Raw genomic sequence first — 18,721 nt, 5'->3', positions numbered from 1 at the left:
GCATGTTTCGCAGATTAAATATTTTTAATTTGCTGTTTTTATTATTATGCTGGTCAGCAAAGGCATTGTCTCCACGGAGCTCACAACGAGTGAATTTATTCTTATTTAAGACCTTATCTTACATTTACATTTACATTTAATCATTTAGCAGACACTTTTATCCAAAGCGACTTACAAATGAGAACAATAGAAGCAGTCAGGTCAACAAGAGAACAACAACAGAATACAAGTGCCATGACAAGTCTCAGTTAGTCTAGTATAGAACACATAGCCAGGTGTATATAAATTTTTTTTTTTTTTTTTTTTAATTAAATTGAAAAGACAAGAAAAGGAAAAGTACTGGTGTTAGTAGGTTAAGTGCAGGCGAAAAAGATGAGTCTTTAGATGTTTCTTGAAAATGAGTAAAGACTCAGCTGTACGAATTGAGATTGGGAGGTCATTCCACCAGCTGGGCACAGTCCAGGAAAAGGTCCGTGAGAGTGATTTTGAATTTCTTTGGGATGGCACCACAAGGCGTTGTTCACTTGCAGAGCGCAAGCTTCTGGAGGGCACATAGGATTTAACCAGTGAGTTTAGGTAAGTTGGTGCCGTGCCAGTGGTCGTCTTGTAGGCAAGCATCAGTACCTTGAATTTGATGCGAGCAGCTACTGGTAGCCAGTGTAACCTGATGAGGAGACATGAGCTTTTTTTGGCTCATTGAAGACAACCCTCAGTGCTGCATTCTGGATCAACTGCAGAGGCTTGACAGTGCATGCAGGAAGAGCCAGGAGAGCATTACAATAGTCCAGTCTGGAGAGAACAAGAGCTTGGACAAGAAGTTGGGTGGCTTGCTCTGACAGGAAGGGTCTAATCTTCCTAATGTTGTATAAGGCAAACCTGCAGGACCGGGTCGTTGTAGCAATGTGGTCAGTGAAGCTTAATTGATGATCCATCACAACTCCTAGGTTTCTGGCTGTCCTCGAAGGAGTTATGGTTGACGAGCCCAGCTGTATAGAGAAGTTATGATGAATCAATGGGTTAGCTGGAATCACCAGGAGTTCAGTCTTTGTAAGGTTAAGCTGAAGGTGATGGTCATTCATCCAGCTAGAAATGTCACTCAGACAGGCTGAAATGCGAGCAGCTACCGTCGGGTCATCAGGCTGGAATGAGAAGTAGAGTTGGGTGTCATCAGCATAGCAGTGATAAGAAAAGCCATGCTTCTGAATGACAGATCCTAAAGATGTCATGTAGATGGAGAAGAGAAGTGGTCCAAGTACTGAGCCTTGAGGAACTCCAGTAGCAAGGTGGTGTGACTTAGAAACATCACCCCTCCAAGACACACTGTAGGATCTGTCAGAGAGGTAGGACTTAACCCACAGGAGAGCAGTTCCAGAGATCCCCATCTTTCTGAGGGTGGACAGGAGAATCGGGTGATTAACAGTGTCAAAAGCAGCAGACAGGTCCAGTAAGATGAGTACCGAGGATTTTGAAGCTGCTCTTGCTAGTCGCAGGGCTTCAGTAACCGAGAGCAGAGCAGTCTCAGTTGAGTGGCCACTTTTGAAGCCAGATTGGTTGCTGTCCAGGAGGTTGTTCTGTCCAAGGAACATAGAAAGCTGGTTGAACACAGCCCGCTCAAGTGTCTTTGCAATGAATGGAAGAAGGGATACCGGCCTGTAGTTTTCAAGAAGTGCTGGATTTAGAGATGGTTTCTTGAGCAGTGGGCTTACCCGAGCCTGCTTGAATGCTAAGGGAAATGTTCCAGATTGAAGAGAGGAGTTGATAATGTGAGTAAGTGAAGGTATGACTGAAGAAGAGATCGCTTGAAGGAGGTGAGTGGGGATAGGATCAAGTGGACAAGTAGTAGGATGATTGGACAGGAGAATTTTGGAGACGTCCATCTCTGAGAGTGGGGAGAAGGAGGATAAAGAGTGTGCATCAGTCATTGTGAAGTTTTCCTCAGTCTGTGGTGTGGAGAATTGTTCTTACCTTTAAGACCCAATCTACCCGTTAGAACACACCAAGAGCTAAATTCAGATGTTTCTGAACTGTTTAAAGTAATAACATGATATATTCGCGGCAGCCAACTACCCGCGAGCTCGCGATGTATTTCTCTGAACACTTGAAGAGAATTTACAGCCTGTCACATTAAAACACTGCAGCGAAACGGCACAAAACAATTAGAAGAATATATTATACACATGAAAATGAGTGTTTATATGTGCTTGTGAGATTTTATCTGTCAGACTGAACGTCACATAGATTGATCAGCGCTGGTAAAAGTCATTTATATATTTTTTTAAGAGCTTCTTAAAATACAATATTACTCCAAATGTAGGGTATTTTGAGCCGTGTATGTGTGCAAAATGCAATATTTGACATCGCGAAGAAAAAAAAAAGTCACACTGACAGCCGCGTTTCGGGGCGAGATCGGACAAATAAATACACATTTCATTCACACTGACAAGCTAAACCAACATATGTTATTATTACCGGGTCAGATCTCATTAATAAATTATGTCTCTGACCAAAGAACAGAGAGAAAGACGAGAGAGAAATGAGCGCTTCATCAGCATTTTTTAAGAGCTTCCAAAATAATATCACAGCGAATGCACTAATCCACCCATTAGAACACAACAAGAGCAGAATTCAGGTGTTTTTGAGCTGTTTATGTGTGCAAAATGAAATATAATTTGACAGCGTGATACAGCTTATGAATACTGGAAGGAAAAAAAGCCACGACAGCCTTTAACTCTGGAGTCGATTAACGCATATACGTGTTTTGAGTCATTTTCTCCTGATAACCCTGAAAATTACTTAAATTACACTTTCAGTTTTAATCGTACAGATAAGAGCAATACATCAATCGAATCTGTAAAGGGTCTACTTTTTTTTGGATACAAACATAATAACAACAAAACTTTGTGCACTTATAAAATAAAGATAACAAACAAGGTGTGCTGTCTGCGCTGATCTTCATTTACAAACACGTCATTAAAATGAGCTGTAACTCCATGAATACTCAACGAAGAGACATGAGAGAGATATCTATAGAAAGCTTGACATGTCTACTTTTAAACTAAACAAGTGCTGCCGAACAAATATTCTGTGATAAAGTAATCCATATCAAAACAACGCAATGTCCTTTTTTCACGTCTCCCTTCATTATATCTAATGTGTATGGAAGGCCAAGAGGGTCAAATACACGTGAATTTTAATGCGTCAACAACACGTTAAATACGTGTGTTAGGTTGTGCTCTTATCTCCACTAATGTGCTCAGATACTGTAGATTCACTTCATGGAAATTTCAATCGAATTCAATTCAGTGCAATGCTAGAAAATGTAAGTTGTTTGGTTGATGTATTTAAAACTGGGTTTAAATTAAGTTTATTAAACCGGCTGAACGTGTCCCTCTGTTAACTGAAAGATCAAGTTTAATGCCGTGCAACAGAAGAAAAGAGGAACTGTCATCTGAATGTGTTAGAAAGTGTTACACCAACTTACTGTAATGTTTCATACTGTGCAGGTAATTATATTTACATGAGCCATTTTTATTGTTGTCAATAATATTGTCAATAATGTCATTATATTTTCAGCTGTTACTAACATCATCAGCACTGATACAACAGTCACACCAGAAACGACCACAGCTGGTAATGTAGTCTGATGTTTCCTCTGTTGAATTGTGTGTTGGCTGAATCTTTGTGCATCTGTAGAATTGAAAAGGTGTGTGAGTGTGTTTCTAACAACGAGGAATAATAGACTACAAGAAATGTACAGTTGCAGATCATTGCAGACATTTTCATGATCATCTGTTCACAATCTGTTATTAAGTGAAATCATGTTTACACAGTTACTTAATGAGTATAATGATATACTTACTGTAATTCATTTGTCAATTCTAAAATCTTGAAAATTCATATTAGTTATCTTTATATTTTAGTACCATTATTTATTTTTTCCCACATTAAATTTCCCACACTCTGTGCACATTCAGCATGTTTCGCAGATTAAATATTTTTAATTTGCTGTTTTTATTATTATTATTATTATGTTAAAGCCAACATACTGTTATGCTATTTAAACTTCTTTTTATTATTCTTCTGCTCCTAAAATTTCTGAACGCTACTCCTCCTAGGGCTTTAAAGCCACAAGCTCCAAACTCGTCAGACACCTGCAGCATAGAGGGGTGCTTTATGCTTTATCTTTTCAGACTGATCAGACTTAAAGAATTTCAATTTCCCATAGACTTCCATTGTCTGAGAAAAATCGCGCCCCTACTGTTGCAATACCCCTGAGAGGAGGAGGAGTCTGGCTTGGTTTCACTTTTAAATTGGTTAAAAATACAAATAATAATACAATTTCCTTCAAACTGACAAGCTAAACCAACATATCTGATTAGTACAGGGGTTAGGGTTCATTAATAATTTATTTTTTGGCAGAGAGCAGTCAGAAAGATGAGAGAAGAATCAGCTGCTGGTCAGCTAAGGCATTGTCTCCACGGAGCTCACAACGAGTGAATTTATTCTTATTTAAGACCTTATCTTCTTACCTTTAAGACCCAATCTACCCGTTAGAACACACCAAGAGCTAAATTCAGATGTTTTTGAACTGTTTAAAGTAGAGCCCGACCGATATATCGGCCGGCCGATATTATCGGCCGATATGAGCTAATTGCATTTAAATCGGCATCGGCGTTTATAACGGCCGATGAAACATGAGAAACAGTCTCATATTCTTCACTCACGTTATGAGTGTTGCATAGTTTGCCCACCAGAGGGCGGTCTGCAGCTCCAGAGTTGCAACAGCGCCAGAAATCCACAAAGAAGAAAGCGATCAGCCAAGCCACCCAGGTGAGTCTGTCGTTCGTCATGTGAAATGATTGTAGATTTAGTTCATACACTGTATATAAAAACGGTGTGGTAGTTCTAGTTAACGGTCCTATCATTATCACTTCTAAATATTCTGTAACATCACTTACAGCAGCTAATGCATTGCTATATTAGATTAGCCACAAAGCTAATACCATGTTTATCAGTGGAAGAGCGCGAACGTTAATAAGAGGTCGAACTATAAAGTTAGCGTTTAGTGCTTATTCTATTGCGGTGTGTTTCCCACATAATGACCGCGTAATGGGCCTTTCACACAGGACGCGGTATGCACAGCGCTTGGCCGCTGGGTTTAGCATTGCCCTTCAGATACAACGCGATTTGCCCTGCTCTGCGCTATGGCGTAGGCGGAGTTTTAAAAACTTTTAGCGGGAGCTCTTTCATAGTCTGTTGTTCCTCTTTTCGGTCAGCAGCAAACATGTATCTGTCCCGTTGTAAGAAGCGAGCGATAGCGCTAGTCCTGCTGATGAGAATTAAGAGAGAAGCAAGGAAGAAGAGGCTACCCTCAGGCCCAGGGAACAATTTGGTGAATTCAGGCTGGTTACGTTACTCTAACGCTAATATAGCTTCCTTTTTAGCAGGCCCCATAAATGCTTGCTATTAACTTGTTTGAAGGTGGTTCTTCTCAAAATTGACAGCGGTGTGTTCATGGCACTAACGTTAACCATTTTGATTCAGACTGCACAAAGAGAAGAGGAGAAGATATACGGGTCCGTTGTGAATGTGTCTGTGAGAGCAAATATAGTGTAGTTACAGTAACTACAGTAGGTGCGTCAGAAATGATTAAATCAGAGGGGACATGTAAATAAATGTGAGCTGAACAAGCGCTTTTTTCTTTTCTTTTTTTTTCTTACATATTGTTTCAAAGCAGCTTTACAGACATAACAGGAAAATGTTAAAATAAAATTGTTAAATATAAGGAGGTTAATACTTATTGCTTGACAAATAAAAAAAAATATATATATTTCTCATTTTTGCCTATGTAGGAGATCCCTGTTTATTATTATTATAATTCTAATGATGACATGAGTAATGATACATGGTGATATTATTAATACACATGCTTATTCTTTCTATGTCTCTCTTTCTGCCCTACAGATGGCTGAAAAAGGTGAATGATGTAGCAGCAAAAGTGTGGGACTACTTCTGCAAATACTTTAACTTTAACTTTAGTATTATAATTTATTTACAGTACACACACAGACTGTTAAAATCAGCTTCAACTGGAAGAAAGTAAAAGTGTTAAATGTTTAAAATCAGACTGTTTTTTGATCGTTAAAAAATATATACTTTTGATGTGCAATTGTTTAGTGATTGAGACCGTAATCTAAGGCTTTTTTTTACATAAATCCCTTCTGGAAAATGGTTTATACAGCCCACATACATAGAACAGGCAGATATTTTGCCATTGAATGTTATGTAAGTGCAGCTTATAGGAAATGGGTCTAATATCCAGTTTATTTTCAAAATCAGAATATCGGCTTATAAATCAGCTCTTTTCAAGTTAATATCGGCATCGGCATCGGCCCCCAAGAATCCATATCGGTCGGGCTCTAGTTTAAAGTAATAACATGATATATTCGCGGCAGCCAACTACCCGTGAGCTTGCGATGTATTTCTCTAAACACTTGAAGAGAATTTACAGCCTGTCACATTAAAACACTGCAGCGAAACGGCACAAAACAATTAGAAGAATATATTATACACATGAAAATGAGTGTTTATATGTGCTTGTGAGATTCTCTCTGTCAGACTGAACGTCACATAGATTGATCAGCGCTGCACAACATAGAACACAGCTTCTTAAAATACAATATTACTCCAAATGTAGGGTTTTTTGAGCCGTGTATGTGTGCAAAATGCAATATTTGACATCGCAAAGGAAAAAAAAAGTCACACTGACAGCCGCGTTTCGGGGCAAGATCGGATAAATAAAAAGGCTACACATTTCATTCACACTAACAAGCTAAACCAACATATGTTATTATTACCGGGTCAGATCTCATTAATAAATTATGTCTCTGGCCAAAGAACAGAGAGAAAGACAAGAGAGAAATGAGCGCTTCATCAGCATTTTTTAAGCGCTTCCAAAATAATATCACAGCGAATGCACTAATCCACCCTTTAGAACACAACAAGAGCAGAATTCAGTCATTTTCTCCTGATAACCCTGAAAATTACTTAAATTACACTTTCAGTTTTAATCGTACAGATAAGAGCAATACATCAATCGAATCTGTAAAGGGTCTAAGTTTTTTTGGATACAAACATAATAACAACAAAACTTTGTGCACTTATAAAATAAAGATAACAAACAAGGTGTGCTGTCTGCGCTGATCTTCATTTACAAACACGTCATTAAAATGAACTGTAACTCCATGAATACTCAACGAAGAGACATGAGAGATATATCTATAGAAAGCTTGACATGTCTACTTTTAAACCAAACAAGTGCTGCCGAACAAATATTCTGTGATAAAGTAATGCATATCAAAACAACGCAATGTCCTTTTTTCACGTCTCCCTTCATTATATCTAATGTGTATGGAAGGCCAAAAGGGTCAAATACACATGAATTTTAATGCGACAACAACACGTTAAATACGTGTGTTAGGTTGTGCTCATATCTCCACTAATGTGCTCAGATACTGTAGATTCATTTCATGAAAATTTCAATCGAATTCAATTCAGTGCAATGCCAGAAAATGTAAGTTGTTTGGTTGATGTATTTAAAACTGGGTTTAAATTAAGTTTATTAAACCGGCTGAACGTATCCCTCTGTTAACTGAAAGATCAAGTTTAATGCCGTGCAACAGAAGAAAAGAGGAACTGTCATCTGAATGTGTTAGAAAGTGTTACACCAACTTACTGTAATCTTTCATACTGTGCAGGTAATTATATTTACATGAGCCATTTTTATTGTTGTCAATAATATTGTCAATAATGTCATTATATTTTCAGCTGTTACTAACATCATCAGCACTGACACAACAGTCACACCAGAAACGACCACAGCTGGTAATGTAGTCTGATGTTTCCTCTGTTGAATTGTGTGTTGGCTGAATCTTTGTGCATCTGTATATTGATCATTGCTTTTTTAATGTTTCACAGAACACATGTTTTTAATTTGCTGTTTTTTATTATTATTATTGTTGTTGTTGTCATTGCAGTTATAAATATAACACTGCAGGAAGGATGCACCGTAAGTTTCAGAGTTAGACTCACAACTTCTTTCAATCATAGTCCAAAGATATGATAAAAGATAAGAAAATAAGATATGTATTGTGGATTTTTTGTAATATGAATGTTGACTTTCTATTTATTCTATATTTATTTGTGCTCAAACTAACATTTGTTTGCTATTAATAAATCATCAAATTCTGCCTTCAACATTGTGAGTCAGACCTCTGGAGGATGTCTTAAAAATCTCTTTGAGAAGATAGAGAACATTACAACTAAAGTGCTTCCTTTGAATGTAAGTCTTCAAGAGAAAAATCATACAATTATCAAATATTTGTCAATGACATACTGTAGATGATACAGTCACAGTGCCCTCTTATTGGCTCTCCTGACTTTTGAATGGTAACTGTATTCTCTGATTGATAAAATAGCTTGTGACAAACATTTTGACTATGGCCTTCAACTCTTCAGAGAAGATTTTAGAGACAACAACCTCAGCAAGCCCAACTGAACTAGCCTCGTATGGAAACCGTATGTTAAAAACCAGTGAGAAACTCATTTCTACTTTAGTGAAGCCGACAGACACAAATGACAGTGTCAAGTTTAATCTTCCCACTGTAGGTAAGTGGAGAAACTTATTATTGATGATGAAACACTGATGTCAATGACTTTATATAGTTTCGAGAGCAGCAGTGAATCAGACAACAACAATGATAAATGCAGATACATTACGACATGATTGTGTATATTTGGCATTTCGTTAAAAGAAAGCATTAAACGCTGCCTCTTTCTTTTGTTGTTTATGTCAAAGGTCAGTATTTTTGGTGTAAATTCATCCATAATTCAGTAAAAGCTTATCAAATGAGAAAGATAAGCAGTTTTGCATGGATCCACTTAGAGTGAGAAGTTCATGTTTTGTGGATGTGTTTTGAGTATATTTGCTGCTTTGAGCATAAAAGAGCTGACCTTTGACCTCCAGATGACCTACATAATTAGTTAAGAGTACTTACATTTAAATAAAAATGGACCCGAATGGTTTAAACTACATCAGAGATGGAAAAATCCAATCATAGTGAATGTGTTTTGTCTTTTATGCAAATTTAAAGACTGAATTGCACTTTCATTGAAAAAATAAGACAAATACTATAAATAAATGACTGTTTGTGTTTAATCAGAGGGACAAGTCTTCATGGTTGGGCCACAGGTCACTTTAGATAAAATCCCTCGACTTGACACGACAAATTCATCTGTGGACATTGATCTCATTGGAATCGCCAAGAACAACTATGAAACAAGTTGGTGAAATGATTCAGAGTGGTTAAAAAATAAAAAAGAGACACTGCGCCATCACCACTAAACCACATTTAATTACTTCTTAGATTTTTTTAACAGTATTGCATTTCTGTTCCTGTCACATAGGATCAGCTGCTGTGGCGTTCATGAGCTACAACACGATGGAGAACCTACTGAAGCCAGACTTCTTCAACACATCGAATAAGACGGTTAAAACCATGATGTCCACTGTGATCTCAGCTACTCTTCCCAAAACCAGCAACACTAAACTGACCGAGCCAGTCAACTTCACGCTCAAACACATCAGAGTGAGAGACTCATCTAAATGTCAAGAGCTGGGTTTGATTTTTCTCCTCCTTTCTCTTTTTCCTTTCTTTACTTAGACTCTTAGCTGTTCACGATCACAACAACGCACCTGTTCTTTATTTACCTTGATTCTCTCTGCTATTTTATTCTGTGGTTCTCTCAGCTTCTTCGCCAGATTATTGTCTGTATTCTATCTCTATGATCTTTACTACCAGTGTTAGGCAGTAACAAGTTACTAGTTACTGTAAGAATATACGGACCACAAAACTAGTCATAAGGGTTAATTTTTCCATCATCTGAAAGCTGAATAAATAATATTTTCATTGATGTATAATTTGTTAGAATTGGATATTTGGCTGAGATACAACTATTTGAAAATCTGGAATCTGAGGATGCAAAAGATTCTAAACATTGCGATAATCATCTTAAAAGTTGTTCAGATGAATTCTTATTAGCAATGCATATTACTGATCAAAAATTAAGTTTTGATATATTTACGGTAGGACATTTACTAAATATCTTCATGGAACATGATCTTTACTTAATATCCTAATGATTTTTGGCATAAAAGATAAATCAATAATTTTGACCTGAACAATGTTTTTTGGCAATTGCTAAAAATTGTAATGATAAGGAAGGGGCGAGGAAGCAAATGCAAGTGACTGTAATGATAAGAATAAACAGATGAATAGAGGACAACCAGCAGGAACAACAGGATGGAGAGGGATGAAGTAACAGGTGGCCAGGAATTTGAGGTGGGATGGGACAGCAGGAGAGCATGAGACGCCCACATGAAACAGTGCAGATGAGTGCAGATGAGAGGCGCACATAACTCCACCCACATAGTGATCAACAGAGACAACGGTTCTACCAACCGTGACAGTACCCTCCCCCCTAGGAATGCAAATTGGGAACCCCTGTCAGAGACCACGTCCATCGGGAGACCATGTAACCGAAAGACGTAATCAATTACAGTAACCGCTGACTCCTTGGCTGAAGGTAATTTGGGCAAGCGGGTGGGCCCAAAAAAAAAAACTTACTCCTGGATGACAAGCGACATTGGAGCAATGACCCCACTGAAAAACATTGGGCTATAACCCCTCTGGAACGAACAACCGATTCAGTGGGCACCCGGGCGGAGGCGTTACCCTTTCTAAGGCCATCTTGACCTTCGACTCGACCTCCTGAGTGTGGAGATAACTACTTTCTTGGGTAAAACACACTCGGGAGTCACCGGGCATTCGGATGGATCAAAAATGCGAAATAAAGAATCGGGTTTGATGTTCCTGAAACCCAGGCGGTACGACAGAGAAAAGTCAAAACGTCCGAAAAAAAAAGTGCCCACCGAGCCTGAAAAATGTTTGCAGTTGCAATAATATTTTTTATAACTGCTCGCACTTGCTTGGAATAAACAGACTTATATCAATCAATCACCTTTATTTATATAGTGCTTTAAACAAAATACATTGCATCAACGCACTGAACAACATTCATTTGGAAAACAGTGTCTCAATAATGCAAAATGATAGTTAAAGGCAGTTCATCATTGAATTCAGTTATGTCATCTCTGTTCAGTTGAAATAGTGTCTGTTTTAATTTGCAATCAAGTCAATGATATCGCTGTAGATGAAGTGACCCCAACTAAGCAAGCCAGAGGGGACAGCGGCAAGGAACCGAAACTCCATCGGTGACAGAATGGAGAAAAAACCTTGGGAGAAACCAGGCTCAGTTGGGGGTCAGTTCTCCTCTGACCAGACGAAACCAGTAGTTCAATTCCAGACTGCAGCAAAGTCAGATTGTGCAGAAGAATCATCTGTTTCCTGTGGTCTTGTCCTGGTGGTCCTCTGAGACAAGGTCTTTACAGTGGATCTGTATCTGGAACTCTAGTTGTCCTGGTCTCCGCTGTCTTTCAGGGCAGTAGAGGTCCTTTCTAGGTGCTGATCCACCATCTGGTCTGGATACGTACTGGATCCGGGTGACTGCAGTGACCCTCTGATCTGGATACAGACTGGATCTGGTGGCTACAGTGACCTCGGAACAAGAGAGAAACAGACAAATATTAGCGTAGATGCCATTCTTCTAATGATGTAGAAAGTACGGTGTTATGTGAAGTGTTTCTGGTTCACCTAATAAATGCAGCCTAAAAATCCTTTAACGGATTTGGATATTAAAAGCATATTAGTATGTTATGTGTATGCCAGGTTAAAGAGATGGGTCTTTAATCTAGATTTAAACTGCAAGAGTGTGTCTGCCTCCCGAACAATGTTAGGTAGGTTATTCCAGAGTTTAGGCGCCAAATAGGAAAAGGATCTGCCGCCCGCAGTTGATTTTGATATTCTAGGTATTATCAAATTGCCTGAGTTTTGAGAACGTAGCGGACGTAGAGGAGTATAATGTAAAAGGAGCTCATTCAAATACTGAGGTGCTAAACCATTCAGGGCTTTATAAGTAATAAGCAATATTTTAAAATCTATACGATGTTTGATAGGGAGCCAGTGCAGTGTGGACAGGACCGGGCAAATATGGTCATACTTCCTGGTTCTAGTAAGAACTCTTGCTGCTGCATTTTGGAGTAGCTGTAGTTTGTTTACCAAGCGTGCAGAACAACCACCCAATAAAGCATTACAATAGTCTAACCTTGAAGTCATAAATGCATGGATTAACATTTCTGCATTTGACATTGAGAGCATAGGCCGTAATTTAGATATATTTTTGAGATGGAAAAATGCAGTTTTACAAGTGCTAGAAACGTGGCTTTCTAAGGAAAGATTGCGATCAAGTAGCACATCTAGGTTCCTAACTGATGACGAAGAATTGACAGAGCAACCATCAAGTCTTAGACAGTGTTCTAGGTTATTACAAGCAGAGTTTTTAGGCCCTATGATTAACACCTCTGTTTTTTCTGAATTTAACAGTAAGAAATTACTCGTCATCCAATTTTTAATATCGACTATGCATTCCATTAGTTTTTCAAATTGGTGTGTTTCACCGTGCTGCGAGGAAATATAGAGCTGCGTATCATCAGCATAACAGTGAAAGCTAACACCATGTTTCCTGATGATATCTCCCAAGGGTAACATATAAAGCGTGAAGAGTAGCGGCCCTAGTACTGAGCCTTGAGGTACTCCATACTGCACTTGTGATCGATATGATACATCTTCATTCACTGCTATGAACTGATGGCGGTCATATAAGTACGATTTAAACCATGCTAATGCACTTCCACTGATGCCAACAAAGTGTTCAAGTCTATGCAAAAGAATGTTGTGGTCAATTGTGTCAAACGCAGCACTAAGATCCAATAAAACTAATAGAGAGATACACCCATGATCAGATGATAAGAGCAGATCATTTGTAACTCTAAGGAGAGCAGTTTCAGTACTATGATACGGTCTAAATCCTGACTGGAAATCCTCACATATACCATTTTTCTCAAAGAATATGTGAACCTCTAGTGTTCATTCATGCGCTCAGATATGAACTCTTTATGAACTTTATGAACTCAGATAGTGCTTGCAACGAGCTATCACACAACATTTACAAAAGGGTTTTATGAATCTGTAATAATTCATACGAATGACAGGCAAATTTTATGCAAATTTTGGTCAAGTTGTTGTTTTCATTGAGCTATTCACTATCATCATGTTGTTTCTAAGCTGACAAGCAGTACATTGTGCTTCATTCATTACATCAGCTTTCTGCTCTGGTAATGAGAGCAGATGTGATGTTCATAACACAGCAAGTGTTCTTCATTCTAATGTTTGTTATTGTATAATTGGAATTTTATCTTCTACGTCCACTATTTCCTAGTCTCTACTTTAGTGTCAATGTCTACAAATCACAGAATGCACAGCGTTGCCAACATCACGTTCCCATTGTGATGTTATGACTACTGATGTGGTGACATAAATACAAAGTAATCGGTTTAACACGTTTACATGTTAGGATTTTAATTTAGTTCGGTTTATAGAAGGTTATCCCACCCCTCTCAAACTGATTACCATTTCGGTTTGGGCAATTTTATTCCTACTGAGGTGTTTATATGGAGCATTTTAATTCAGATTGGACTGTCATTCTAAGTTTCAGAAGGGTGTATGCTTCCCCTGCTGGACTACCACCCTCCATTATGTGATTTACAGCATTAATGTATATTACATGCTCCTCGTGCCACCGCAAGGAGTCGTATGCTTCCACCTTTACAATCACACATTTGCTTTATGGGGGGCTACAATGGTGTTTCATGGATTCCAAGTTGTTCCAAGTGTTAAAGAGCAGTGTTGTGCTAGTTACTAAGAAATAGTAACTAGTTACAGTTACTAGTTACTTAATTCCAGAGGTGTAGTGGTAAAAAAAGAGGTGGTTAAACTATAAATTCTGGGTGACCACATCGTGGTCAGGGTAAGGTGGGCCACTGCTTACCGGTCTATGTGTATCCTGATGACATCGCTATAGGCTATCATTTGATATTACTACCAAGGGTATCACCGGTTGTTCCCTCATATAGGTCACACAATCACTATTCAATTCATACATTCATCTGGGCTTTTGGGGAAATTTTAGGCATTTAACAAGCTGGAATCAAAGATTTTTTTACTTTTGTCTTTCATATATTTTATCAATGACACAGATTGCAATGACACAGACAGCTTCATTGCAGAATGACATCCTTTTGGTCACGTGGTTCACGTGAGATGATTGACAGCTTTACAAACTAACGATATTGCACTGATGTCATAGCTGACGCGAATCAATAAGAGGAGGGTAATCACTAGCTTTGTTAGCTGTTTTAGTTCTTCAGATCGCATAAATCAGTGTAAAATGAATAGAAATGTTATTCTGTATGACGAAATATTTTACAAACATGTCATAAAATTATCTCTTCAAATGTGCGTATCATTGGACTATAGGCCTGGCGGATCGTGGATATGTATGTATACGAACACAAATAAACCGGTGAACGTTATTATTACTATTATTATTAATTGCCTGATATCCATTTTTGAATTTTGATGAAGTCTGTTGCGTGTCGTTCATTTTGAATGAATCTTTAATAAGACTCAGGACTACTGAGTTGTCTCAGAGAGTGATTCGTTCATTTTGTGTTGACTGCACATGCACATTACACAACATATGGGTTCTGAATCGACAGGAGAGGTCTGAGTCTTTTATTGTTCCTGTCAGTCCCGAGACAGGAAGAGAAAAGATTAGTTCATTTTGCTGAACGAGACTCAAAGATCCGAGTCAGTAAAATGATCCGAACTTCCCACTACTACAAGCAACACCGCAAGCAATTGGTCATCTTTAACAACAAACAACCTATGAAACTAATAATGAACAATATGAAATAAAACAACATAAGCTTAATTTAAAATTTCATATGAACTGTAGGCGATTTAGAGGTGGATAAACTCAATTTAGAGGTGGGTAAACGCTATTTCCGAATTTTGGGAGGTGCGTAAACTACGTGCGTTTAGCCTCCACTACATCCCTGCTTAATTCAAAAAGTAACTCAATTACTTTGTTGATTACTTAAACCAAAAATTAATGCATTACTGTTAAAAGTAACTTTTTAGTTACTTTTTTAAAGAACTTTCTTTAATGTTCCCATTAATGCGCTTTTATGCGTTATGGTCTATACAAACACAAAGTAAACCAGAAAGTAATTTCTAATTTGATTAAGTCAGACCAGCACAAACTGAATAGTGTATATCACAAGGATTTCTGAAATAAATAACAAAAAATCTGAAAAATATATTCAGAATCAAAAACTAAAGTGGCTTCTTCATCATAAAAGCTTTTGTGTTGAGCCCTTAATAAATTTCCTTTCACAGCTTAAGCATGAAAACTATCAACAATAGATAACATAACACAAAAAATTTTGAAAAAAAAAAAAATGAAAACAATCTGAATTATTCAGAATCAATTTCGAGAAACATACATATATATATATATATATATATATATATATATATATATATATATATATATATATATATATATATATATATATATATATATATTATAAAAAATGAAATCTATGTTATCATGCTAAGGATCTGACTGAAAGCCGGCGACTCCACAGTAGAGACAGGCTGCATGTTTTCAACAATGTTTCACCTGTATGAGAAAAACATACAGAGAATCACTTAAGACACTTTGCTGTAGACCCATTCCACAGAATAATATTCATTAAAACTGTATGTTAACACGTAGGAGCTTGCTGCATGAATCCGTGAGTAGGCTACAGTTTACAAATCCATGGGAACGGATTGCGAAAGTGTGCGCGCAGATGATGAATTTGTGGGTAGAGATTCAAAAACGGAGGGTACGGTTTGCAAAATCTGAGCTCACGGATTGTAAATTCGTTTGGGTAGGATAGGACATTCGAACCAGAAAGACACAGCTTACATTTGACTAAAAGTTCTTTGTCTTTATGCTCAACTAAAGTGAAATAATGAGCATATTTCCACTTTGAGAAACTCGTGTTGCTCTCGCCTTGACTCGCCATGACTGCCGCAAATACTTGAATAAACGGAAACACGCCCACAGTGCGCCTTCGTATTTACAGTGGTTGGCATCCACCAATCCTACAATGCGTTGCTGTAAAAACAGGTTAGGCTGCACTTGAGTCAAAATTAATTAATTTTTTTAAAAGTAATGGACAATGCACCATATGGTAACGGTAAAGAAGTTAATTTATTTAAAAATTAATGTGTTGCAGTATTAGTTACTGTCAAAAGTAACTGCATTACAGTAACGCGTGACTAATAACGTTACTGCCCAACACTGGACAATCTGATTCAAATGATTCGCGATCCCGCTCCGAACTCCCGAACTGACTGTAATGATTCGCCGCTCCGAACTCCCGAACTGACTCAAATGATTCACCACTCCGAACTCTCGAACTGATTCAAGTGATCCGCGAAGCCGCTCTGAACTCTCTAACTGATTCAAATGATTCGCGATCCCGCTCCGAACTCCCGAACTGACTCAAATGATTCGCCGCTCCGAACTCCCGAACTGACTCAAATGATTCACCACTCCGAACTCTCGAACTGATTCAAGTGATCCGCGAAGCCGCTCTGAACTCTCTAACTGATTCAAATGATTCGCGATCCCGCTCCGAACTCCCGAACTGACTCAAATGATTCGCCGCTCCGAACTCCCGAACTGACTCAAATGATTCACCACTCCGAACTCTCGAACTGATTCAAGTGATCCGCGAAGCCGCTCTGAACTCTCGAACTGATTCAAATGATTCGAGATCCCGCGCCGAACTCCCAAACTGACTCAAATGATTCGCCGCTCCGAACTCCCGAACTGACTCAAATGATTCGCCGCTCCGAACTCTCGAACTGATTCAAATTATCCGCGAAACCGCTCTGAACTCTCGAACTGATTCAAATGATTCGCGATCCCGCTCCGAACTCCCGAACTGACTCAAATGATTCGCCGCTCCGAACTCCCGAACTGACTCAAATGATTCGCCGCTCCGAACTCTCGAACTGATTCAAATGATCCGCGAAACCGCTCTGAACTCTCGAACTGATTCAAATGATTCGCGATCCCGCTCCGAACTCCCGAACTGACTCAAATGATTCGCCGCTCCGAACTCCCGAACTGACTCAAATGATTCGCCGCTCCGAACTCCCGAACTGATTGAAATGATTCGCGATCCCGCTCCCATCTCTCGAACTGAATCAAATGATTTGCGTTTACTGAAATTAATATATTCAGAATCAAAAACTAAAGTGGCTTATATTATATATATATATAAATATAAACATATACTTGGGGAACTTGAGGGATTTTTCTGTCGTCTCAGACTTGTCTTGGAATTGGCCATTGGACTCACCAAATCTTCTAGTTTGTCTCGACCGAGTCCAGCAAAAAATAAAATAAAAAATTTCTCCTTCAAAACAAAACCTCATTTGCATGATGTCGCGACTGAAAACATGTGGTTTGTGAAAAATGCTCTCCTTATTTCCAAATGACTCTGTGTGCTCATGCTCCAGTGGCATCTGCTGTTGCTGGGCAACCATGACCCACTCTCCATGAAGACGCAAAAGTTTAGGCAAAAAATAAATGTATTTCCAGCGCTAAACATCCCTTGCAGTAGCTCTACTAATAGATTCATAAAAAAATGGCTATCCATGTACAGCTATGATAATCTGTTTCTCCATCTTAGCTTTCAGTATTGTTCCTGGAAAGGATGTGCATGACCAGCAGTGAACTTACTGCGAGCTGAAAAGTTTAACATTAGAGGTTTCTAATTTAATTTTCTAACGTTACCTGTTAGATTGTGTTTTATTTACGTCTACACCTAGATAGCCTTAACGTACCATTTACAATAATGAAATGCTAATTATTATTGTACAGTATAGGGGTTGCAAGACTACTGATTTCTAGTCGATTTTTTTAAATAAAAAATGCTTGAGTTACTCGACTACTCCTGGTTCAAGCTATTGTAAATGAAAACACATTAAATAGTTTTTTTTTAATCAATAAACGCTTATTAATGTATAGCCTTATGCAACAATTACATATGTAAATTTTTAAAACTTTATAATTATGACATTACATATTTACATTTTCATGTAACAGCCAGTATTTGTATCTGTAACAATCACATAATTTTTTGTATCTGCATTCGGATACAACGTCGTACAGTTACTTGATAAGACCGTTATGACTTTTTATATTTTTTCCATAGTTATCACTGAACAAGTATGTCGTGTTAAACTAAAATAATTATTAATATCTAAAATAATGTTTATCATGCAAGCAGAGAGATGTCATGACAAACATTTAGTGATCATTTGAACACGACTGAATCCATTCAATGCACACATTTTCATTACAAAGAACACATTACCACATACCAGCAAAAGGTGAAGATGCAAACATGTAGGACAAGTAGACAATGTATCCGTATCTAAGCTGATTAGCCTACTCTTGAAAGAGAACTGATTTTTTTTGTTTTTGAGAAACTGATGCGCAACGCTGCTGTTTGATTGTTGAGCGCGCTGTGCTTATTCCATTCATTCATATCATATCATACCCTGAGGTTTAAATC

At 38.0% G+C, this 18,721-nt stretch overlaps 1 protein-coding gene across 1 annotated transcript in view; it reads left to right on the top strand.

The window, feature by feature from the left end:
- LOC113054742 (adhesion G-protein coupled receptor G2-like) overlaps positions 1-18,721 on the top strand; it is a 94,142-nt gene that overhangs the window by 66,738 nt on the left and 8,683 nt on the right. Inside the window, exons 10-16 of the mRNA XM_026220512.1 lie at positions 3,574-3,630; positions 7,828-7,884; positions 8,037-8,068; positions 8,270-8,341; positions 8,478-8,667; positions 9,222-9,341; positions 9,466-9,647. Of these exons, the coding sequence (XP_026076297.1) occupies positions 3,574-3,630; positions 7,828-7,884; positions 8,037-8,068; positions 8,270-8,341; positions 8,478-8,667; positions 9,222-9,341; positions 9,466-9,647 (710 nt within the window). The remainder of the gene's footprint in view (positions 1-3,573; positions 3,631-7,827; positions 7,885-8,036; positions 8,069-8,269; positions 8,342-8,477; positions 8,668-9,221; positions 9,342-9,465; positions 9,648-18,721) is intronic.

Source organism: Carassius auratus, chromosome 35 (assembly GCF_003368295.1).
Source record: "Carassius auratus strain Wakin chromosome 35, ASM336829v1, whole genome shotgun sequence".
NCBI lineage: Eukaryota > Metazoa > Chordata > Actinopteri > Cypriniformes > Cyprinidae > Carassius > Carassius auratus.
This window is presented reverse-complemented; position numbering and strand designations above follow the sequence as displayed.